General features: G+C 43.4%; 1 protein-coding gene across 3 annotated transcripts in view; it reads left to right on the forward strand.

The window, feature by feature from the left end:
• The window catches only part of MAP4 (microtubule associated protein 4), a 236,396-nt gene that overhangs the window by 189,330 nt on the left and 21,204 nt on the right, over nt 1-25,862 (forward strand). For all 3 annotated transcript variants that reach the window (XM_025377042.1, XM_025377043.1, XM_025377044.1), the window contains 3 exons: nt 18,747-18,853; nt 20,682-20,897; nt 25,159-25,342. In XM_025377042.1, the coding sequence (XP_025232827.1) occupies nt 18,747-18,853; nt 20,682-20,897; nt 25,159-25,342 (507 nt within the window). The remainder of the gene's footprint in view (nt 1-18,746; nt 18,854-20,681; nt 20,898-25,158; nt 25,343-25,862) is intronic.

A 25,862-nucleotide genomic window follows, 5' to 3' on the forward strand; every position in this document is an offset into this window, starting at 1 on the left:
TTTTTTTTTTTGAGACGGAGTCTTGCTCTGTCACCCAGGCTGGAGTGCCGTGGCCGGATCTCAGCTCACTGCAAGCTCCGCCTCCCAGGTTCACGCCATTCTCCCGCCTCAGCCTCCCGAGTAGCTGGGACTACAGGCGCCCGCCACTTCGCCCGGCTAGTTTTTTTTTTTTTGTATTTTTTAGTGGAGACGGGGTTTCACCGTGTTAGCCAGGATGGTCTCGATCTCCTGACCTCGTGATCCACCCGTCTCGGCCTCCCAAAGTGCTGGGATTACAGGCTTGAGCCACCGCGCCCGGCCAACAAGCCCGTTCTTAAGATATAAGGTAAACACTGAAACTAAGTGCATTGCTTCTTTTTCTCCCTTATTTCAAACTCGCTTTTGCTCCCCTAAACACACACACATACACATGTGTATGCATACTGTGTATTAATTTGGGAGTTTTGAATTGATCACAAAAGAGCTAAATTATAATTCCAAATTAAAGTTTGAAGTACTTCAATTATCACAAAAAAAGATAGATTGGGCGGGCAGCACTGCCCACAGCTGTAATCCCAGCACTTTGGGAGGCCGAGTTGGGCAGATCACCTGAGATCAGAAGTTCAAGACCAGCCTGGCCTTGAGCCCTGTCGTGAAACCCTGTCTCTACTAAAAATACAAAAATTAATTGGGCATGGTGGTGCTGGCCTGTAATCCCAGCTACTCCAGAAGCTGAGGCAGTAGAATCACTTGAGCCCGGGAGGCAGAGGTTGTAGTTAGCCGGAAAAAAAAAAAAGATACATCAAAAAGGAGAGTCATCTAGTGACTAAGATTAATTTTTGCTCAGCGGTTTGGGAAGACTGGCAGTCAGAAACCTAGCATCTTCTTTGTGGCTTTTCCATTAAGTTTTCACCATTTGATCATGGGCAAACCACTTTTTTTCTCTGGACCCCATTTTATTCCTCTGTAAAATGAGGGATCTGTTAGGGAAGCCCCAGCATTCTGACTGTACTGTCACACATACTTTAGTGTCTTTGCAGTACTGTTGATGGATATAATGGACCCTTGTCCTAAAAAGGATTCAGGGAATAGGTTATTTCCTTTCCTTAGGCAGTGCCCCAGATTTTGAAATTTAGCTTTTCTTTTTCTCTTATCTGTTAGTGATTGCAGTTACGATTCATATGTTGTTTCTTGTCAGTAGTAGTGGTTGTTTTGTTTTGTTTTTGTCTATCTTTATCAGAATGTAGCAGTTCTCCAGTCCAGGGACTTAGGCTTTCTTTCTTTTGTTGTTTTTGTTGTTGTTGTTGTTGTTGTTGTTGTTATTACTACTACACTTCAGATTCCCTGTAGGGAGTAGGAAAACCTACTTCATATACATATGTACAGTTTCTTGGTTGTTTTTTTGTTTGTTTGGAGATGGAGTTTCACTCTTGTTGCCCAGGCTGGAGTGCAGTGGCATGATCTCCACTCACTGCAACCTCCGCCTCCCGGGTTCAAGCGATTCTCCTGCCTCAGCCTCCCGAGTAGCTGGGGTTACAGGCATGCGCCACCACACCCAGCTAATTTTATATTTTTAGTAGACACGGAGTTTCTCCATGTTGTTCAGGCTGGTCTTGAACTCCCAACCTCAGGCAATCCGCCTGCCTCGGCCTCCCAAAGAACTGGGATTACAGGCGTGAGCCACCGTGCCTGGCCTTCTTGGTTGTTTTTTTAAAGCTAGCATCAGTAGATACATTATGTATTTCTGTGTTTTAACTACTTTGTCAAATGCTTTTTATATATATTCCCTCAATTCTCACGGCTATGTGTTTTGTTGTAGTCAGACCCCTGGGTGACCACCAAGCTTATCTGTATGCCTGAGCATCTGGCTGGCATGATGTCTTGGGTACTCGCCCCTTCTATGGGCTTGAACTTCTTGGCCCTGACCACCCCCCTCCCCAGATTGCCTCTTTCAACTCTCTGTCTCCTGAGCCTTGTAACTATGAAGCCAGTGCTTGGCCTAGTTGCTAGATGTGGACCTCATAATTATATTTTTTCAGGTTGACCACATTTCTGATCTACACAGTATGAACTGTAGTCTGGAATACGCACTCCTTTGTGCCTGGCTAGCTTCATTCTTCTGGTTTCTGCTCTTGGTCTTTTGGCTGGTTCACATTTTGCAGTCTGCTGTTTGTGGATAGAATTACTGAGGCAGAATATGTGATATCTGAAGGTAGCAGAGAACTGTAATTTTACTTACTGCCTTAGCTGTTGGGCAGGGAGGATCTGGTGAAGTGGGTCTGGGTAGGCTAGCCAGAACTAAAAATAATTTGGCTATAAGGAACAAGTTTCTATGCTTGTTCTTTGCCTTGGTATTTTCCGCTTCTTCAGAATATAAGGGCCAACTACCACTTTCTTCAGACATGCTGCAGCATCCACCACACCCAGTCATGCCTCTGCCAATAGGCTGCACCCTCGCATGAGACAGAAAGGTTACTGAACGTACTGCCTAGTGGAGCCCCAAGTTGAAATCACATTGTGAGTTGGACATAGCAGCAGGCCTGTGATTCCTTGAATGTCTGTTTCAACTTCAGATGTGAAAGTGGTAAAATGGAATCCGAGAGCACCTTAAAGATTCCCCTCCTTTTATAGAGGAAGAAACTGAAGCTAAGAGCAGTTAAATGAATTTCTAAGACTCTTTAACTATTAAGTGACACAGATTTTAAAATCTGGCCTTCTGACTCAAAGCCAAATTAATTTTTTCCCCACCATGTCAGTAAATTGAGGATGTATACGTGTGTGTCATTTGTAGGGGGTGACTAGTTTTGAGAGAATGGGGTTGTTGAAGCTTACCTGATTTCTAAGGTATTTTCCAGAGTTTTCCTCTGGCATATTCGCACTGTATTGCAACAATATCTTCCCCACCCCTAGACCTTTTTTTTTTTGGACAGGGTTTCCTCTCACCCAGGCTGGAGTGCAGTGATGTGATCACGGCCCACTGCAGCCTTGACTTACTGGGCCCAGGCAATTCTCCCACCTCAGCCTTCTGAGTAGCTGGGACCGCAATTTTGTGTCACCATGCCCACCTAATTTTTTGTACTTTTTGTAGAGACAGGGTTTTGCCATGCTGCCCAGGCTGGTCTCAGACTCCTGGGCTCAAGCATTCTGCCCATCTCAGCCTCCCAAAGTGCTGGGACTACAGGTGTGGGCCATGGCACCCAGCCACCTCCAGACTTTCATAATTTTCATCACATATTGTACATACTTAATTAGATTATTCAATTATATGTATAAAAAAGATAAGAAAGCGATAATTCAACCGTGTTCTGTTACCGTGGCCTTTCTGTATCCAATCTTGCCTCATATTTTTTCTTGTTACTAATTAGAATCATGATTCTCCTGGCATTCTTCATTTTGTTATACCTCACTTCCTTTTCCTCAGCAACATCTTTGCCATAGAGTATAGAAACCAGGTTCCTTGCCAATTAATCTGTATCGTGCTTTGTCATGTATTGCTACTAAACAGGTCAAGATCAAGGGGAAGAAATGTATATGAGGCTCAGTTCATGTTCAGGACAGAGGTAAATGGAAATTTATATTTTTTTTCAGCATTGCAACATTGCCACTCATGATCATGAATGTAGCCCTGTGTCAGGTACTAAAGGTAATGCAAACAGGATATATGGTTGATCCCTGCACTCTTGTTGGGAACTTGAGTGGTATGAATGGAGAAGGTGAGTTATTGGGGACAGAGGCTACAGTTTAGCAAGCTTTCCTGTGCAGACCTTGGTAATTTCTTTACATTTTATAGACCAAAGAACAGTCTTAATTTGCCCTTTTTTCCAAAGGCATTTAAAAACTGTAATCAAATCATTGCAGTTTATGGCAAATGGCCTTTAAAAAAAAAAAAAAAAGCAATCTAAATCTTTTCTTCATCTTGGAAAAAGACTTCTCTTGGATTTCTGATAGAATATTTCCAATATGCTACGTTAGTGCAAGACAGTAACTTACAGCTAGACAAGAAAAATCAGCGTTGTTCAAAGTAAGAGCATAGCCTGTTCTTACAGTATAATTTTTTTCCCACAATTTTGTTTTATGGGTCCTTCAGCTTGAATATATAATTTGTGAGCTCAAAGCCCAGGGCAGCAAAGGACCATGCTGAGTTAAATGGCAGTAGGCTCTGGTGGGTGGGGAAAACTCCAAGCTACAATTGTTAGAGTCCCTAAGTCTGGAGGTCAGAGAAAGATGAACTGCCCCCAGTGTGTTCACATGACACCTAACAGATCATTAGGCTGGAAAGAGCAGGGCTGGTAGCTGGTAGTGGAGGGAGCAACCCAGCCTCATCCAAGGAACCAAGTGGGGGCAGGGACAGGCGTAAATGCATCAGGCGTTTGTTGTCACACAAATTTCTTATAATTAGAATACCTATCCCCAAAGCCCTGATCACTGAAGTCTTTAAATGAACCCTTTATTAAACTCTTCCATTATGCAGAGCTATGGATGGAGCTCTTCTGGGTTTTAGGGACCCCACTCAAGTCAGCTTTCAAGTGAATTTGATGAGTTGCTATGACAGCAAACCCACTCTTCCTCTGAGAATGAATGCCTGTAATTTTAATACTATGTTAAGGTGTAGGGCTTTTTTTTTTTTTTTAGTCCAATTTTGAACAATTTCCTGGATTCTTCTTCGGGGGTTATAGCTGGGGATTGGCAAATGAGTCTCGGTTATTTTTAAAACAGTTTTCTGAGTGGGTGAATGTGGAAGGGTGGGCATGATATCAGATAAGAGAGTGTGTGGGTATACACATATCTATATCAGTGAAAGCCAAAATAATTACTATCCTTAGTGCTTGGATTGGCACCGTACCGTGTTTTAAATTGCAGATCTAAACAGAGTGCTAGTTCACAGGAAATTACATTCTCAGATTAACAGTAGCACTTCATTGTGCAGAAAGCAGCAGGTTCTTTCTTTCTCTTTCATTCATTCTTCCTTCCTTTCTTTCTTTCACATTTGTAAGTACATTTAATACCCAACTGCTTGAGGAGAGAGGGGCATTGAGGGAGAGGTGAATTTTGTCATGAATACTGGGGAATTGGTGTGATGTCACTGCAAGCTCTGTGTGATCGTAGGTGGTATTAGAGCTCCAGGAGCGAAAGCAGGGAGAGCAGTGGAAGAGACGATGTCGCTCTCAGACAAGCAGACAGCCTCTCTCACTGCCGCGTACGGTCAGCTCAGTAAGAGCAAGCCTGCGGAGTGCCGAATGGACTCCCCAAAAGAAATCAGTCAAGCCGGATTCGAATGGCAGAGGACAGAGGGCAAACTGAATGAAATTGGGCTGAATGTCAGCATGGACGGGCAACCGAAAGATGGGCTTGTGAAGAATGCCAGCTTCCTGGAGCAGAATAAGCTCTGCTTTTTTGAGGGGAAGCTAGACAAAGAGCTCAGCATTGAAGTGCAGGACACGGACTATCAAGCAGCCTCGGGTCACCTTGAGAGCAGGTATGTGATTTCAGAGACCTACCATCCCTTGGAGGGGAACTCGGTACACCAGAAGACCTCCGAGTTCCATCTGGGACTCATAGAGGGGCCAGACAAAAACAAAACCATTCCAGTTCAGGGGAAGGTGGCAGGGAAGAATGGACTAGAGACCAAGAGCCAGTCAGATCTGGATTTCCCTGGGGCTGCTGACATCCGTACCAGGTATGCTAAGGAGCAGGAAACCAGTGTTTGGAACCCCAACTTTCATCCAGTGGCTCAAGGCCCTCTGGGCTCAAGGGAAGCAACTCCGGGAGAGATGAAGAATAGCATCATCCCTGGCTGCCCAGTGATTGGGGTGGTAAATAACTCTGAGCAGCTGAAATGTGAGTCCCCACTCCTGGTGTCTCTAGCCCACCCAGCCCCCATTATTGAGCCTTCACCCACCACCATTCCACCAATCACTATGGTGTTCACCCAGGAACATTTGAATGCAAGCTCTCACATCAGAGACCATGATAAAGAGTTGGAGAAATTGAGTTCTACCGAGGAGGAAGCTGTGCTCAACCAAGCCCCACAGCAGAAGAAGACAGTGCGCAGGGCCCTGTCTGAATGTTCTCACCTCTCAGTTCCCCCAGCTGTCAACCTTGCAGATAAGTACCCTGAACTCCCTGCCCGAGAAGAGCCTTCTTCTGGCCTGCTGCCTCCCCCTAGTAGCCCAATGTCTAGTCCTATGCCTGGGAAACTGGGAGCTCCTGCTATGAAGCGCTCCATGACTGTGGGTGAGGAACAGACAGCTAGCTACAAACTGAGCCCTGGGAAACTGCCCATCGTGTCTACTAAAGAGATACCTCCTTTCATCTGCGAGGAACCAGTGGCCAAGAAGAGAGAAGAATTGGCCCACTTCAGCAACAGCAGCAGCAACTCTGGGAAAAAGGAACTCGGCACTGCTGGATTATATCTCCATAGTAAGCTGGAGCAGATTCCTGAAGGAAGCAGCAAGGAAAAAGGGCAGGAAGATATTAGTGAAACTAGAATTGATTCATGCTCCCAGGTCTGCCAGCGAGGAGAGAAACAGCCAGGACAGACAGCTCTGGCAGGGAAGAAAGAAATTGAGGTCACTGCAACCCAGAGCACTCCATCGTTTCTGTGTGAAGAGCCCCCACGTGATGGTATGTTTCTAAATTTTGCCTCCATTGGGAACAAGCAGACAGCAAGGAAGGAACCAAAGTGACAGATTACCAGCAGAGCACTAAGCAGCTTTTTACAGCCTGGTTCTGTGACTGCCTGGGGAAAGCTTAATTCCCTTGTGTTAGAAGCTTGCTGGGAGTGAGGCAAGAAAGAGAGAGAACAAAGTGAATCTTGCAGGGTCAAGCCGAATGTCTTGCTAGCATGACAGATAGTGTGAATTGAGTAGGTGGGTTCGGGGTGGAATGGGGTCAGAGAATGGTGGGCATAAAAACTAGAGCCCCTTTCTTGACCTCATGTCACCCTGTCCAACCCATCCCCCATCCACCCAGCCCTCAGCTCCCGGTTGGTTTGAACCAGATGATTCCTGAGCTCTAAATCCTCCAATCGCAAATGATTGATTTCCTTGCTTGAAAATCTGTCACTTTGTATAGATTCACAATGGGTTTATCAGCACTAACCTCCTCTCATTAAGTTGCACGATCTGGATGGAAGCTCTGTTTTCTGTTTTGCTTTTGAGAATGTTTTACTTTTGTTCAAACTGAAAAAGAACCCTTTAAAGCTAGCTGTTTAATATTCTTTCTGTGTTCTTCATGTTTGACCCAATCTTGCTTCTAGTGTTCTCTTTTTGTGTGTGTTTTGAGAGGATTTGTGGGGAGAAAAAGAAGAAAGAGAAAACGGGGAGAGGAGGAGAGACTTGCAACCTAATAAACAGCTAAATGTTGCGGTCTTTGTGACTGCCTTTTGTGTCTTTCTTCCTGGCCCTTTTCTTCCCCATCTCCCATCCCCCCACAGCTGTTACTGTGGTGGTCTGAAAAAGCCTGCATTTTTCTGAGTCCAGTTTGAGCACAAAGGGCCATAATTCAGGAGCTTGTAAATGGGGATTTAAAACATGTGTTTTGCTTGTTTAAAAAAAAATAGTCTTGTTTCCTGGGACCTGTTTTCTCTAATATTTATTACTCTCAGTACATTTTTATAAAATTTTACTTTTTTTCTTTGAAAGTAAGAAATGGTATTTTCTAGAGGAGTGGTAAGTAGAAGACATACAGATGTTTTGGGTTTTTGTTTTTTTATGGAGATAAAAAACATGTTTTTTTATGGAGATAAACATGTTTTTTTATGGAGGCAGAGAAGTTTAATAGTTCCTCTTTGATTTCTTATGACTCCAGGATCACAAGCATTCAGGCGTCCCATGCTGTTGCTTCCTTCTAGCTGTGACAGAACTGTAAGCTCCTCCTGGACAGGACTTTGTCATCTTTTTGTTGATCCCCAGGTGCTTTGTTCAGTACCACATACCTTCTAGGTGATCATGAGTGAAGACTTTGTTTCAGAACAAGTTCTTTCTAATTCACACTAACAGAAGTTTGTGCTAATAGAAAAAAATTTCAGATGACTGACAAATCCACCGATCCATTCACCCTGATAAAAGTTTAAATGCTGACTCTGTTAACCACTCTGTAGGTAAAACTTTTATATGAAGATTGTTTCATTTAACATGCCTACCATTTGCATTCACTATCTAGGAGCTGGAAATTGTCCTTATCCTCAAGCAACTTTCATATGAAGATTGTTTCATTTAACATGCCTACCATTTGCATTCACTGTCTAGGCACTGGAAATTGTCCTTATCCTCAAGTAACTTTCGATCCAGTTGGAGGGCTAAGAGGCAGTGGGAGGGTTGTGAATCGTGAAAACATTTTGGAGGAAGTCACATTTGAGGTGGGCCTTGGAACCCTGGCATGTCAAACAATGCAGAGGGAAAGCCTTCCAGGCAAGGGAACTCATATAAGCAAAGGTATGAAGCCTAGACAGCTCATGTTAGGTAAAAGAACAATGGAGGAATCTCAGGGCATCTAGTCATAGGGAATGTGGCCAGGCTGCCACCATTGTGTATATCTCTCTTGGGACCTCTGCTTCTCCCTGCACATGTGCTCCATTCTCTTCCCTTTAAAAATCTGTATTTCCTCTGTCATCTCTTTTTGCTTCCCTTGTGACTCTTTCTGCCAGGACAGAATAGCATTGAGTTGCCATGGTTTGAGCTCCGTGGCCAGCTTTGTTACCACCATATATGTCAGGGTTCCAATGTTGCATGACTGTAATTTCCATGTCTTTGTCTGTACTGACAGTGACTGAATAATTATATCTTATTGGCTCAGCTTGGTCCAGTCAACTGTATACCAGGTCCCATAGCCTTCTTAACCAATCTGAGTCATTTAGACCCACCCGCTTCATTCATCTTGAGGCTTCTCTAGAGAAGAGAGGATAGGTTAAGGAAATATTCCAAAGCCATCTTTACATATGTGGCAAGAAATAATGGGAGAAAATTCTAGAAAGTTGTTTGGAATCCAGTCTTGCTAAGCTTCAAATGTCCCACTGAAAAGTTTAAAGCTTACTACCATGTTCTGAAACTGTGGTGACTGCCTATGACAGCAGATAAGGTAGCTCCAGGTCAGCTTTAGGTAGACTGACTTGCTGTCAGTAAGTGTGATGAACTGGAAGACCAAGAGTTGAAGGCAGACAGTCCTGTTAGGGAAATTTGATTCAGGTAGTGGTAGATGAAACACTGAGGACATGAGAGGGGAAATATAACAGGTGAAGATAAAGTGAAACTGGAATGTGGGTGGTGTGTGAGAAAAAAGAATTGACAGTCATGCTGTGATGTGAGCCTGGTTTTCCCAGCTGGTGGTAGTATAGGTAATAGAAAGACCCAACAGAAGAGCACAGTTCAGTGAAGGAGTTAATGAGTTCCACTTCACACACTTTTGTTTTGTTTTGTTTTGTTTTTTTGAGATGGAGTCTCGCTTTGTCGCCCAGACTGGAGTGCAGTGGCACGATCTCCGCTTACTGCAAGCTCCGCCTGCCGGGTTCATGCCATTCCTTGGCCTCAGCCTCCCAAATAGCTGGGACTATAGGCACCCGCCACCATGCCCAGCTAATTTTTATTTTGTATTTTTAGTAGAGACGGGATTTCACCGTGTTAGCCAGGACGGTCTGGATCTCCTGACTTCGTGATCCGCCTGCCTTGGCCTCCCAAAGTGCTGGGATTACAGGTGTGAGCCACCGCGCCTGGCCCACTTCACACATTCTTTTGTGAAACTCTGGGGATATGTAGATTGTGGTCTCTAGAAATTGCCTGATAGCTGGGCTTGGTGGCTCATGCCTGTAATCTCAGCACTTTGGGAGGCCTTGGCAGGCAGATTACTTGAAACCAGGAGTTTGAAACCAGCCTGGGCAACATGGCAAAAAACCCATCTCTAAGAAAAAATACAGGCCGGGCGCGGTGGCTCAAGCCTGTAATCCCAGCACTTTGGGAGGCCGAGACGGGCGGATCACGAGGTCAGGAGATCGAGACCATCCTGGCGAACACGGTGAAACCCCGTCTCTAACAAAAAAACTAGCCGGGCGAGGTGGCGGGCGCCTGTAGTCCCAGCTACTCGGGAGGCTGAGGCAGGAGAATGGCAGGAACCCGGGAGGCGGAGCTTGCAGTGAGCTGAGATCCGGCCACTGCACTCCAGCCTGGGCGACACAGCCAGACTCCGTCTCAAAAAAGAAAAAAAAAAAAAAAAAAAAGAAAAAATACAAAACTCAGGTGGGCATGGCAGCACGTACCTATAGTCCCAACTACTTGGGAGGCTGAGATGGGAGGATCGCTCAAGCCCAAAAGGACGAGGCTACAGTGAACCAAGATCGTGCCACTGTGCTCCAGCCTGGGAGATAGACCAAGATCAGGTCTCAGAACAAACAACAAAAAAGAAGTTGCCTGATATATCCATGAGACAAGGGAGGGAGTTTGTTGAGAGCTACCATCTGGGAGAGAGAAAGCAGTTTCTGCTTATGCGGTTACATTTATTTGTACAGGTTGAGTTACTGCATGCCTATATCATAGACAATGCAACTTTATGAAGTATTCATGTTGTTTACTGAAAATGCTGAACTTATTGAAAAATATTTATCGGGTCTGGGGCCAATGGCAGCTAGTTACACAAATAAGATCTTCTTTGAGCTTGCTGTAGAACAAAGGCGTTACCAAATTTGCGCAGTTGTTGGCTATGGTTTTTTCCCATTACATTTTAAAACTATAAAAATGCTCAGTTTTTGACTCTAAGTACATATGGTTCAAACATCAAAAAGTACAAAGTGCTCTTCATTAAGAAAACCTCCTACCAAGACAAGATGGTATCAACTCATTGTTTTCTGCTCCTTCCCTATAAATACAACTAAATACTCTGGAAATAATTGAAGATAATTCCATAAAAGAATTTGAGGTAGAAAGAAGGCAAACCTGGTAGGGATCTCAGGACTTGAGGTATGACAGTGCAGTGAATTCCCTGGGATTGATCAGTTGATTGATTGATTAATGATAGAGATAGGGTCTTGCTCTGTTGCCCAGTCTGGCCTCGACCTCTTGACCTCAAGTGATCCTCCTTGCTTAACCTCCCAAAGTACTGGTATTACAGGCGTGAGCCACTGCACCCATCCCCTGGGTTTTCTTTTTGTCTCCTGCATATCCCTGGCTGGGAACTAGAGAGGCCTGTAACCTGGAATTAACAACAAGCATAGACTGAAAAAAAAAAAAAAAGAAAACAAATAAAATCTGTTCTCTATTGCCAAAAAAGCAAGAAAGAAAAAAAACCAGCAAAGACCTAGTGGTGAGCCCTATTTCACTACCCATCCCCAATAGTGGGCTCAGTCTGCCTGCAGGTACAGTGTCAGTGCAGCCCATAAGGGCCTTCCTGTTGTCCACTCCACACTCAGCAGAAGCTGTAGGCCCGATCCACCCACATCACCAGCAACTGCAGGGAGGCCTGTCCCCTGTCCCCTACCAGGTAACAGCACCAGTGGCTTCTATAGCCCTGGTGTCTTGTAATCCTCTACCCAGTGTCAGGAGACTTTCGTAGGTTTCAAAACCTCTACTTCCTTCCCCTTAGCAGGAGAAAGCCCCCAAGGTAGGTGTTTCCTGCTCCCAGCAACCCCAGCAGAGATCAAACAGGAGGTCTGCCTGTCCTAGGCAGCCAGAGAGCAGTCCAGAGGAAGCTGTGTCTAGTCTATGGTTCCAGCATCACTCAGCCCCTATGTGCTGACACTGGGTGGCCCAGGTAAGTCCCTACAGCCCTTTCAGGCAGTACCAAAAGGGATTAGTTAGAACCTTAGCAGAACCAGAACACAATAGGCCATAATTGCATTGCAAGGACTCTAGAAACCAAATTGTCATCAGAACTACAGTCATAACCTGTAGACTAAATATAAATAATATAAACAGGATGATTGCATGCTAAAGTACAAAATTAGAATTTTAAAGCAGCCATCATAAAAGTACTTTAACAAGCAATTATGAATTCTCTCGAAACAAATGAAAACTAAAACCCTCAGCAAAGAAATAGAAGTTACATAAAAAGAACCAAATGTTAATTGTTGATATGAAAAATACAATAATTAAAACCTTATATGGGCTCAGCAGCAGACTGCAGATAACAGAGGACAGAATCAGTGAAGTTGGGGACAGATCAATAGGATTTATTCAATCTGAACAACAGAGGAAAAAATGGTCTACAAGGAAAAAATATATCTTCAAACCCATGGGACAATAACAAAAGATCTAACATATGTATCATCAGAATCGCAGGAGAGGAGCAAGAATGCAAGGCTAAACAACTGTTCAAAGAAATAATGACTACAAACTTCCCAAATTTGACAAAAGGCAAAATTTATAGATTCAAGCAACTGAACAAATACCAAATAGAATAAATGCGAAGAAATCCATGCCATGACTTTTCATAATTAAACTTTTATAAACTAAAGACAAAAATATTTAAAAAACAAGCAAAGAGATATGATGCATTAGGGAAACAGCAATTTTCTTTTTTAACCTTCCTTATGGTGCTGAGGAAACAGCAATTTAAATGACAGCCTGTTTCTTATCAGAAACTGGGGAGTGCAGAAAGAAGTGGCATATTTTTCAAGTGTCAAAAGAACTGTCAACTGCAAGTTATTTGGTAAAACAATCCATCAGGAATGAAGGGGAAATAAATAAAAAAGACATTTTTAGATAAAGGAAAACTAGGAATTTGTTGCTAGTAGATATACCGTTAGAGAATGGCTAAAGATTAAAAAAAAGTTATGGTAACAGAAGGCGGCTTGGAATTTCAGAAAATAAAAGAACAACAATGGAATGGGTAAAAATATGGAAATAGCCAGGTATGGTGGCTCATGTCTGTAATCCCAGCACTTTGGGAGGCTGAGGCAGGCGGATCATCTGAGGTCGGGAGTTCGAGACCAGCCTGGCCAACATGGAGAAACTCCATCTCTGCTAAAAATACAAAATTAGCCGGGCATGGTGGCTCATGCCTGTAATCCCAGCTACTCAGGAAGGCTGAGGCAAGAGAATCGCTTGAACCCGGGAGGCAGAGATTGTGGTAAGCCAAGATCACGGCATTGCACTCCAGCCTGGGCAACAAGAGCGAAACTGGGTCTCCAAAAAAAAAAAAAAGGAAACATAATAGACTTATCTCCTCATGAATTTTTTAAAATCATAAATCATATATGAAGCACAAATTGTAATACTATCTGATGTAGTGCTTAATCTGTGAAGAGGAAACACTTAAGACATATCTTAAGGCTGGGCGCAGTGGCTCACACCTGTAATCCCAGCACTTTTGGAGACCAAGGTGGGTGGATCACTTGAGGCCAGGAGTTCGAGACCAGCCTGGGCAACATGACGAAACCCCATCTCTACTAAAGATAAAAAGAAAAATTAGCCAGGCATGGTAGTGCACACCTGTAATCCCAGCTGCTCGGTTGGCTGAGGCATGAGAATCACTTGAACCTAGAAGGCAGAGTTTGCAGTGAGCCGAGATTGCACCACTACACTCCGACCTAGACAACAGAGCAAGACTCTGTCTTTAAAAAAAATTAAAGTAGGGAGAAAATAAAGGATCCTAAATGGAAGTAAGGTTCCATCCAGTAGGTCACTCAAAGTAGTGAAACATAGCTGGGTGTGGTGGTGTGCACCTGTAGCCCCAGCTACTCAGGAGGCTGAAGATAGTAGGATCACTTGAGCCCAGATTTGAGACCAGCCTGAGCAACACAGTGAGACCCCATCTCTAGAGAAAAAAACAGTAGTAGAACATTGATACCAGTTTGTTGTATGTATATTGTTATACCTAGAGCAACCACTAAGAAAACTATATACAAAGCAATATACTAAAAAACTTTTTTTTAATAAAAATAGAATTCTAAAAAATGTTCAGGTAACCTTGGGTGAGACGTAATTTGAAAAAATGAAAAAAGGAAATTAAAAAGATTAAAAATGTTCAGGTAACCAACAGGAAGGCAAGAAAGTGAAACAGAGAAATGAAAAAGAGAACAAATAAAAAATAAAACATCAGACTTAAGCCCTAACATAGCAGTAATAATTTTACTTTATTTCATTTTTTATTTATTGAGATGGAATTTCACTCTTGTTACCCAGGCTGGAGTGCAGTGGTGTGATCTCAGCTCACTGCAACCTTCGCTTCCCAGGTTCAAGTGATTCTCCTGCCTCAGCCTCCTAAGTAACTGGGATTACAGGCGCCCACCACCACACCCGGCTAATTTTTGTATTTTTAGTAGAGATGAAGTTTCACCCTGTTGACCAGGCTGATCTCCAACTCCTGACCTCAGGTGATAAGCCCACCTCAGCCTCCCAAAGTGTTGAATGGATGTACCTGACCATCCATTCAGTACCTGACCATCAGGAATTATTTTAGAAGCAAATGGTCTGAGTACTACAATTAAAAGACAAAGATTGGAAAAGTAGATTTTTTTTAAAAAATGTCTCAAGTAGGCCAGGTACAGTGGCTCCTGCCTGTAATCCCTTCGGGAGGCTGAGGCAGAAGCATCACTTGAGCCTAGAATTCGAGACCAGCCTGAGCAACACAGGGAGAACCCATCTCTATAAATAATTTTAAAATTAGCCGGGCATGGTGGCACATGCCTGTGGTCCTAGCTATTCGGGTGCTGAAGTAGGAGGATCGCTTGAGCCAAGGAGGTAGACACTACAGTGAGTACAGTCAGCCATGATCACACCTGTCTTAAAAAGAAAAAAAAAATTGCCTAAGTATATGCTGTCTACAAGAGATGCATAACAAACATAAGGACATAGGTAGGTTGAAAGTTAAAAGATGGAAAGAAATATGTTAATTTTTTAAAGTAACAATAGCTATATATAATGATTATTTTTTGTGTGTGTGTGTATATATATGTGTGTGTCTGTGTGTGTGTATATATATATATAGAGAGAGAGAGAGAGTTGTTTTTTCTTGTTGCCTTGACTCACTGGGCTCAAGCAATCTTCCCACCTCAGCCTCCCAAGTAGCTGAGTCTTATAGGCATGTACAACCATGCCCCGCTAATTTTCTTTTGATTTTTGTAGAGAGGAAGTCTCACTTTGTTGCCCAGGCTAGTCTCAAACTGCTGGCCTCAAGTGATACTCTGCCTCAGCCTCCCAAAGTGCTGGGATTACAGATTACCTGGCCTGGAGTGACTAACACCAGACAAAGTATATGTCAGAGAAAAGAAGAAAGGATCAATCCCACTGAGAAAACTTAGCAGTTCTAAATGTATACACACCCAGAAACAAGAGTGTCAAGATACGTGAAACAAAAACTGACAGAGCTAAAAGGAGAAGTACACAAAGTCACAATTACAGTTGGGGACTTCTGTGTCCCACTGTGAACAATTGATAGAACTACTAGACAGAATGTTAGTAAAGATGTAACAGTGCCATCAAACAACAAAATCTCATAGACATTGATAGAAATTCCACTCAGTCACAGAATATACATTCTTCCCAGGTGTCCCCTAAACACTCACCAAGATGGATCTTGGGTCATAAAACCAACTTTAATCAATTGAAAAGATTGAAATTATGATGGGACATGGTGGTTTATGCCTGTAATCCCAGCATTTTGGGAAGCCGATGTGGGAAGACTGCTTGAGACCAGTCAGTTTGGGCCACATGGCAAGACCTCCATCTCTTCAAAAAAATGTTTTTTTGTAAATTATTCTGGTATGGTGGCACGTGCCGGTAGTCCCAGATACTTGGAAGGCTGAGGCATTAGGGTCTCTTGAGCCCAGGAGCTCGAGGTGGCAGTGAGCTGTGATCACGCCACTGTAGTGCAGTCTAGACGACAGACTTCATCTCTTAAAAAAAAAAACTGAAATTGGAATTATTTCAGGTATACAAGGTTAGTGCAATAATCAAAAGTAATCTGTCGGCCAGGTGCGGTGGCTCACGCCTGTAATCTCAGCACTTTGGGAGGCCGAGGCGGGCAGATCACGAGGTCAGGAGATCGAGACCATCCTGGCTAATGCGGTGAAACCCCGTCTCTACTAAAAATACAAAAAGAAAAAAAAAGCCGGGTGTGGTGGTGCGTTCCTGTAGTCCCAGCTACTTAGGAGGCTGAGGCAGGAGAATGGCGGGAGGCAGAGCTTACAGTGAGCTGAGATCGTACCACTGCACTCCAGCCTGGGCGACAGAGTGAGACTCCATCTCAAAAAAAAAAAAAGTAATCTGTTATATCATAGTCTAAAGAAAATAAATTGTAAACACAGAAAAATCATTTAAGATAATCAAATAACCATTCATGTTAAAACTCGCAGCAAAGTAGGAATAGAGAGAAACTTTAAATTTAACTTGACAAAGAGCATCTACAGAACGCCTACAGCTAACATCGTATTTAATGGTGAATAAGCAAATGCTTTCTATCTAAGATTGGGAACAAGGCAAGGATATCTACTTTTAAATATAGTGTACTGGAAGTTATTATAGAGATGGAGAACATAGTAGTTGCCATATATTTAGGGATAGGAAAGGGGATGGGGTAGATATTCATATTCAGGGGTAACATGAAGGAGCCCTATTGATTGTAACCAGCCACTCCAGGCCAGGTAATCTGTAATCCCAGCACTTTAGGAGGCTGAGGTGGTGGTGGTTACACAAAACTACACTTGATAAAGTTGCATAGCACTACACACACTAACACACAAACACACACACAGAAATGAGTGCACGTAAAGCGAAAAATCTGAGTAGGCTCTGTGGGTTGTCTCCGTTTCTTGGTTTTGATAGTATACTGTATTTACGCAGGATGTCAACACTTGGGGAGACTGGGTAAAAGCGTACACAGGGACCTTCCCTATGTATTTCTTTGCAACTTCCTGTGAATCTGTCATTATTTCTCAAAGTTTCAAGCCTCCTAACCTCCCCAGTTTTGTGTCCCATCCTTTCCCTCAAAAATGTTCTTTAATTACAATCCTTTCAAAGATTCTTTTAAAATGCATATACAAGTGTATTTGCAATATCTTTTCCCCCATCCCTTTTCAAGACCAATGGTTTCACATTATACTTATGCTTTGTTGTTTTTTTCTAATAGAGACCATTGCATAGTAATCATAAAAGAATTTCTCCATGCTTTATTTTTTCACATTCAGAGATTACATTGATATTTCTACCATAATAACCAGTTTTCTATTAACGGACCTCTGGATTGTTCTTTTGCTTTTAGAAACAATGATCTGGTAGAAACCTTGCACATTTACTATTTTGCTGATGTGTAAATACACTTCTAGGATAAATTACTAAAAATTGGTTTTCTGGATTAGAATTTGTCTGTCCTTGTAATTTTCAGAAAATGACACTGCCAGGCAGCCCTGCCTGTGGATCATAGCAGTTCACATACCTCCCAAGTATATTTCCCCATATTATTCTCAATAGTTATTTTAAAATTTTAGGACTTTTGACAATATGTTAGTGTTAAAATGGCATTTCAGGCCAGGCATGGTGGTTCACGAAGCCTATAATCCCAGCACTTTGGAAGGCCGAAGTGGGTGGATCACTTGAAGTCAGGAGTTTGAGACCAGCCTGGCCAACATGGTGAAACCCTGTCTCTACTAAAAATACAGAAATTAGCCGGGTGTGGTGGCACATGCCTGTAATCCAGCTACTTGGGAGGCTGAGGCAGGAGAATTGTTTGAACAGGGGAGACAGAGGTTGCAGTGAGCCGAGGTCGCACCATTGCACTCCAGTCTGGGTGACAGAGCGAGACTTTGTCTCAAAAAAATGGCATTTCAGTGGGGTTTTAATTTTTATTTTTCTTATACTTAACATTGTACATCTTTTCGTAGTTTCAAAAAACTTTGTATCTCTTTTCTATAAAGTCTGTTCATATTGTTTTGGTCATTTTCTCAGTGGATTATTGGCCTTTGTAGCAGTTACTGATTTGTGGTAGTAATTTATAGACTAAGCTTTTTGTCTTTGGTATGAGGGTCAAGTAGTTCTTCTGTTTGTCATTTGCCTTTTGACTTTTATTATAGTGTTTTGTCTTATTTTGTTTTCTGCCACGTTGAAGTTTTTTATTTTTCTTTAGTCAAACTTATCTTTTGTGGCCTCTTGACCTTGTAACAGTTAGAAAGGCCTTCCCCACAGCAAGGTTATGTATTTCACGGTATTTTAATGCTCTCAGTTATAGTACTGTTGAAATCCGAAGTAACCTCTCCACAGAGAGGAGGCTATGTTGCCTTAGGTAGGAGACTTATTTCTGGCCCTGAGTCTGGTTCCATGGGTCTCCTCGGCCTTGTTGGAAATCTGGGTCACTGTTAGAACTAGATCAGGTTAATCTCACATCCTCCATAAAGTGGTTCTTTATAGGGAAAGGAAGGAAAGGGAGTCATTGAATGATCTTCTGGCTCTTATCCCATCTCACAGCAACCTTTATTCCAAAGATAGACTGGTAGAAGAGGTTTTTGTCCTATTGCATGGAGAGCTAGTGGTTGGAAGACAGAGTCCCTTTGGTCTCTAGGGAAGGGAAACCAAACTTAAAGGACCATTTCTTTCCACTGATCATTTGTGCATGTGCCACTTAGACTGCTTTTCCACAGGGTCAGGCTCCCTGAATCTGAGGAATCTAAAACTGTCCTCCATCACAATGAGAACTTGGGAGTCTTGTCCACATTTCAGCAGCACAACCCTGTGGACTTTTTTCAGAATGAAGTGCTAGTTAGTGGTCTGTCTTTGCTAAACCTTGTATTTTCAAAATGGGTATGAAAAAATGTTTGCTTAGCACAATTCCCACCCACCCTCTCCCCTTAGGAATAGCCAGGCCAGAAGAAGGAAGGCCTGCTGTGAGTGGGACCGGAAATGACATCACCACCCCACCAAACAAGGAGCTCCCACCAAGCCCAGAGAAGAAAACAAAGGTAGGTGCCAGAATGGTGGTTATCTTCTACTGCCATAATTTTTAAACAAGAGTATCTTCTGCTATTATTGCTTGAATCACGAATGAAATTTCTTTTTTCTGAGCTATTATTGTCCTTCCTCATGTTTGGTAGAAAATATCTTGTATTCTCATTTACCATAGTGGCCTAAACCAACTTTAAAATCTCAGCCTTTGACCCTATTATCTTACATATCTGTAAAAAATGTTCTGTAGAGGTCGGGCGTGGTGGCTCATGCCTGTAATCCCAGCACTTTGGGAGGCCGAGGCAGGCGGATCACGAGATTAGGAGATGGAGACCATCCTGGCCAACATGGTGAAATCCCGTCTCTACTAAAAATATTAAAATTAGCTGGGCGTGGTGATGCATGCCTGTAACAGCTACTCAGGAGGCTGAGGCAGAAAATCACTTGAACCAAGGAGTTGGAGGTTGCAGTGAGCCAAGATCATGCCACTGCACTGCTCTCCATCTCAAAAAAAAAAAGTTCTATAGAGATTGTTTCTGCTTCCCTTAACAACAACCAAAAGGACAATCGCAAAAATATTCTGAAATTCCGAATTGTTTGCTATTATCTCAGTGTTACATGAAAGAAAAAAAAAGATTCTGAGATCTCCATTCACGAAAAGAGAATGCAGATTTTGAAGGTGGATCGTATAGCTTCAGATGCATAACTAGTACTTATTGCAAAGTTCCAAAGCCACACTGTAGGCTGTGGCTGTTGTTGTCCCATCAAGGTACAGGTAGTTTCAGCATGTTGTCCAGGGTCTTCAAAAAATTAAAAAGTTTTTTTGGTTTTTTTTTTTTTTTTTTTTTTTTTTGAGACGGAGTCTGGCTCTGTCTCCCAGACTGGATGGAGTGCAGTGGCGCGATCTCGGCTCACTGCAAGCTCTGCCTCCCGGGTTCACGCCATTCTCCTGCCTCAGCCTCCCGAGTAGCTGGGACCACAGGCGCCCGCCACCTCGCCCGGCTAGTTTTTTGTATTTTTTAGTAGAGACGGGGTTTCACCGTGTTCGCCAGGGTGGTCTCGATCTCCTGACCTCGTGATCCGCCCGTCTCGGCCTCCCAAAGTGCTGGGATTACAGGCTTGAGCCACCGCGCCCGGCCTTAAAAAGTTATTTAAAAAAATACAGCTAATAATGGCTCAATCATCTCCTGATGCTTTTCTTCTAGAATTATTTTAGCCACCAAAAAGTTAGTTAATTATTAAGAGTTAAGTAATTGTTTTACTGAATTAAATCTTCAGGTGCCAAACTGCCAGAATTTGTGCCACTAACATTAAGAAACTATTCCCAGGCCAGGCGCGGTGGCTCACGCCTGTAATCCCAGCACTTTGGGAGGCTGAGGCAGGCAGATCACAAGGTCAGGAGATGAGACCATTGACACCTTGAAACCCCGTCTCTACTAAAAATACAAAAAATTAGCTGGGCGTGGTGGCACATGCCGGTAGTCCCAGCTACTTGGGAGACTGAGTCAGGAGAATCGCCTGAACCTGGGAGTCGGAGCTTGCAGTGAGCTGACATCACCACTGCACTCCAGACTGGGCGACAGAGCGAGACTCCGTCTCAAAAAAAAAAAAAAAAAAGAAACTATTCCCCACTCACTTTCTCTATCCTGATCTCATTCCATTATTTGTTGAGCTCAGAAGAAAGAAATGCTAATTTTAAGTTGCATCTATCCTCATTGCTTATAATTTTACTTTGAATTGTGCAATTTATACTTTTTTAATTTGTTTTTATTCTTTTCTGTGTGTTTGATGTTGCCCTTTAAAAAATAAAAATAAAAAATAAAAAAAACAACAATCAACCTAAAGCCTTTGGCCACCACTCAACCTGCAAAGACTTCAACATCGAAAGCCAAAACACAGCCCACTTCTCTCCCTAAGCAGCCAGCTCCCACCACCAGTGGTGGGTTGAATAAAAAACCCATGAGCCTTGCTTCAGGCTTAGTACCAGCTGCCCCACCCAAACGCCCTGCTGTCGCCTCTGCCAGGCCTTCCATCTTACCTTCAAAAGACGTGAAGCCAAAGGTAAGTGGTCACCTAACTACTGTGCCGAGGAAAATTGTTCCCCTCTGAGTGACAAATAGACTCTTGTTGCTAACAGGCAACAGAATCAGGCTGGTGGAATTGGGAGAAGGCAAGGGAAATGGGGGAGAGGGTGATTTGAAAATTGGCGTGGCTACTCTGGGTGCACTGCCTATGGGTTACCCTGCTCCACAAAGAGCAGCCAAAAAAAGAAAAAAGAAAAGGAAATCAATTTGGGGCCCATTGATGCAGCCATTAACATTTTGAAGCCCTTTTATGCTTTTACCTTTCCCTGCCCTGTTTGGAGGTAATACTCCATCTACTTAGGTTCCTCCTCCTTTCTCTTAACTACCTACTCTTTACCTATTTAAGCACTTATTAACCAGTTTCCTCTACTCCACATACCAATTAGATATTCTTTCTTGGTATAATTCCCACATCAAATGTAATTCTTTGTCTTTCCGTTATCCTGTGGAAGTTTTATCCATTACTATTGTGATATAACTAGCTCTTCCCGCTTATCTCAGCATGTTCCAGCATGATGTGATAACTTACTTTGCTTTGGGCATTAGGCCACCTCTCACTGAGCTACTTCTGAAGTCATCCAGTTTTCCAGGTCACCCACGGTTTCTGTATTGCCCAGAAACCGGTCACATTTGGAGCAGCGTTTGGAGCACATAGCGTTACAGAATTGCTCCAGGAGGAGAGGATAGTGGAGGCTATGGCTGCCTTTCTTAACATCTTGTCTTATTTGAGAAGGGCCTTTAGGTCAGCCTGATAGTACTCTTTAAATTCATGGTACAAAATAGTTTCCCATGTTAAAGTGTCAGTTTTTAATTTAATATTGTGAAGAAAACTGTGGAACCTAGGAGTTGAAGTCTAGGCTGAAACCCTGGCCAAGAAACTGAGAAATCCTCTCATCAACTAGTAACGATAAAATCTTATAAAGCTTTCTCTCTGATCCTCATTTATCTAGTCGGTTGCTTTTCTTGATCTTTAGAAAACAATAGGTTTGAATAAGAGGGCAGAGGGGAGGTGCCTGGAGTCCTGGCCGCAGGTCCTCCCTGATGCTTATTCAGCAGCAGCAGGGGGTGACAGAGGAGAGTGTAGGAAGGAGAGGTGTCTAGTGAAGTTTCACTCTATAATAAATCATATAAATGAAATGTACTGTACTAGTTGCTTTATATACATGAACTTTTTAAAAATTTTTATTTTTTTGAGATGGAGCCTTGCTCTGTCACCCAGGCTAGAGTGCAGTGGCACACTCTGGGCTCACTGCAACCTCCGGCTTCCAGGTTCAAGCAATTCTCATGCCTCAGCCTCCTGAGAAGCTGGGATTACAGGCACCCACAACCTTGCCTGGCTAATTTTTGTATTTTTAGTAGAGATGGGATTTTGCCATGTTGGCCAGGCTGGTTTCAAATTCCTGACCTCAGGTGATCCTTCCACCTCAGCCTCCTAAAGTGCTGGGATTACAGGCGTGACCCACCGCGCCTGGCCTGTATACATTAACTCTTAATTCTCTCAATCACCCATGACATAGGTATCAGTATTTTCATTTTATAGGTGAGGAAGCTTAAGCTCAGTTAAATAAACTTCCTAAAGTCCAATGCTAGTAAATGGCAGAACCAGTATCTGAGGCTGGAGCTGACTCCAGTGCTGAGGCCCAGGGCTATCACTGTTCTTTTATGGCCTTTTGCCATTCACCTTTTAGACAGCATTTCAAGATATAGCTGACCTAAACGGGTGATCTGCATTGTAATTATTAATGTTTGTCTTTTAGATAAGAAACAGATTGATAAAATCTAGCCAGGCATGTAAAGCTGGTCCTCTGTTCTAATGTCTTTTCTTTTCTTTTTTTTTTTTTTTGAGATGGAGTTTCACTCTTGTTGCCCAGGCTGGACCGCCTCCCGGGTTCAAGTGACTCTCCTCCCTCAGCTTCTTGAGTAGCTGGGATTACAGGCACCTGCCACCATGCCTGGCTAATTTTTTGTATTTTTAGTAGCGCTGGGGTTTCGCCACATTGGGCAGACTGGTCTCAAACTCCTGACCTCAAGTGATCCGCCTGCCTCGGCCTCCCAAAGTGCTGGGATTACAGGCGTAAGCCACCGCGCCAGTCCTGTTCTAATCTCTTTTATCCAGATGGGAAATAAAGCTCAGAGAGGCCCAGCAATTTGCCCAATAACACTCTTAGAATTAAGGGGCCAAACCAGGAATACAGCTCGGGCTTCTAACCCAGATTTGGCTAGTGGCCTCTTCATCTGCACTTTATTTTGGTAGAAAGATTTGTAGAGACAGAGAAAAACCTATACAGAAAAAAATAAGTAGATTATGATTCTGGCAAAGAAGAAAATGTAAATTGGGAAACAGCAGAATAGCTCCAGTTAACTTCTGCAGGTCGTTGAAACCAGGAGCCTGACATCTAAAAGATGCAACATCCTTTTGAGATTTCTATCCCACATAACTTTTTTCTAACTTATTTTATCATTATTACCCTTACTAGCAAAATAATAAGACTATGCTAGATTGTTCTGAATAATAGTCATAGTGTTAAAAATTTGATGCACTTCCCAGAGAGCATCTGGTGTAGTCCTCAAATTTTAGAGCGATAGGAAAGGGAACCCCTCTGCGCAAAATCCTACGTGTTTCCAGCAGAGCTGGAAGCAGAACCACGTCCCCTGATTCCAGCCTTAGAGTTCTTCACACCGTACTTAGGGCCTTTATTTGTGGAAATCGTCATTACCCTACATTTGCAGAGTTACACTTTATTTGATTGGATGCCAGCCCTTAATTTCTAAGTACTTCCTTAGCTGATTTTTCCATTTAACGATATCCTGCTTGTCTCTACCTCCATACTGCCCTCTTTATAGCCACTTCTCTTGGAGCAAGAGAGCTGAGCCCACTGTGTCTGTGATTTGGCGTACTCTCTTTTGTAATGTGGTAATTTGTTTATCAAAATAGAGTCTTCATCCCCTATCCCCATAGAAACCAGGCTAAATTGATTGTTTCCCTTCTTCACTAGAGACGTCATTCCCAGCCTCCATGTAAAAGGAACTAGAGTGGTCCAGATGCCAAGCATCTACACTTGAGAGACTTTTTCCCTTTTGCTCTCGGACCGTAGCTGTGGTATCAGTGCTCTTTACCCCTTCTGTTGCCCAGGCTGCCTCTTCTCATCGTCTCTGTGCTGAGACCTTTCCTCCTTTATTCCCTGACATCACATATTATCAGAGCTGGTCCTTCATCACCCTCCATTCTAATCTCTTTATCCCAATGAGGAAATAAAGCTCAGAGGCTCAGTGATTTGCTGGAGTAGGGCTGCAGCTCACACTTCTGGCCCAGATTTGGCCTGTGGCCTCTCCATCTTTCTGCTCAGTCCTGTTCAGCATTCTATAGGTGCGTGTTAGCCAAAAGAACAGCTTGATTTGACTGAACATAATTTTTAGTTTTTGTTTGTGTATGTGTTTAATCTTTGGTCAAGTATAATACATTAGATTTTATTACATTAAATACATTAGTATTTTTGGCATTTCTACAGAGGTTACATTAAAATATGTGTGTGTGTGTATGCATATATATATGCATATATACATATATATATGCATATATACATATATATATATAAGTATATAATGCAGTAGATCTGGAGGCAGATGTAGGTTGTGGTAATGTACCCTTCAGGGCTATTCATTCTCACTGGCTCAGGTTGGATTGAAGTAGTTTTACTCTCTGTTGCATGTCCTCAGATTACACAGCACCCTGCATGGCTAGTTTGCTGCTTTATGTGGAGGACTTTGCTCTTAGAACCATATATATTTTCCTGTCAGTAGCTGCTGAACCCACAGTACCTCCTGTTCTCTGGTACATGCTTGTGTAGAAGCATCTTGTGTCCAGGTGCAGTGACTCAGGCCTGTAATCCCAGCACTTTGGGAGGCTGAGGCAGGTGGATCACAAGGTCAGGAGATCGAGACCATCCTGACTAACACAGTGAAACCTTGTCTCTACTAAAAATACAAAAAATTAGCTGGGCGTGGTGGCACACGCCTGTAGTCCCAGCTACTCTGGAGGCTGAGTCAGAAGAATTGCTTGAACCCGGGAGGTGGAGGCTGCAGTGAGCCGAGATCATGCCACTGCACTCCAGCCTGGACAACAGAGCAAGACTCTGTCTCCAAAAAAACAAAACAAACAAAAAAAGAAGCATCTTGTAGCGTGACTCCTTGGGGCTATTGCTGACCTGCAGGCCTCACTCCCACTTACCTATTTCCAGCCCATTGCAGATGCAAAGGCTCCTGAGAAGCGGGCCTCACCATCCAAGCCAGCTTCTGCCCCGGCCTCCAGATCTGGATCCAAGAGCACTCAAACTGTCTCAAAAGCCACAACAGCTAGCTCTGTTGCCTCAACTGGCCCAAGCAGTAGGAGCCCCTCCACGCTCCTGCCCAAGAAGCCCACTGGTGAGTATTGCCTGTCTTTCTCTCCCATGGGATCTAGGGAGGGGAAAATGGGATCTTGGCTTTGCCCCAGCCATAGCTCTAGCCAGTATCACAAACAGCTGTGCAAGCCTGCTTACGCACTGGTCCTTAGTGGGCTACCCAGAACAGTGGTAGCCGTGTGGGCCTGATACTTTTTTTTTTTTTTTTTCTTTTTTTTTTTAAGACAGAGGCGCCGGGCGCGGTGGCTCAAGCCTGTAATCCCAGCACTTTGGGAGGCCGAGGCGGGTGGATCACGAGGTCAGGAGATCGAGACCATCCTGGCTAACATGGTGAAACCCCGTCTCTACTAAAAATACAAAAAACTAGCCGGGCGTGGTGGCGGGCGCCTGTAGTCCCAGCTACTCGGAGGCTGAGGCAGGAGAATGGCGTGAACCTGAGAGGCGGAGCTTGCAGTGAGCCGAGATCGCGCCACTGCACTCCAGCCTGGGTGACACAGCGTGAGACTCTGTCTCAAAAAAAAAAAAAAAAAAAAAAAAAAAAA

This window comes from Theropithecus gelada, chromosome 2, assembly GCF_003255815.1.
Source record: "Theropithecus gelada isolate Dixy chromosome 2, Tgel_1.0, whole genome shotgun sequence".
Taxonomy (NCBI): Eukaryota; Metazoa; Chordata; class Mammalia; order Primates; family Cercopithecidae; genus Theropithecus; species Theropithecus gelada.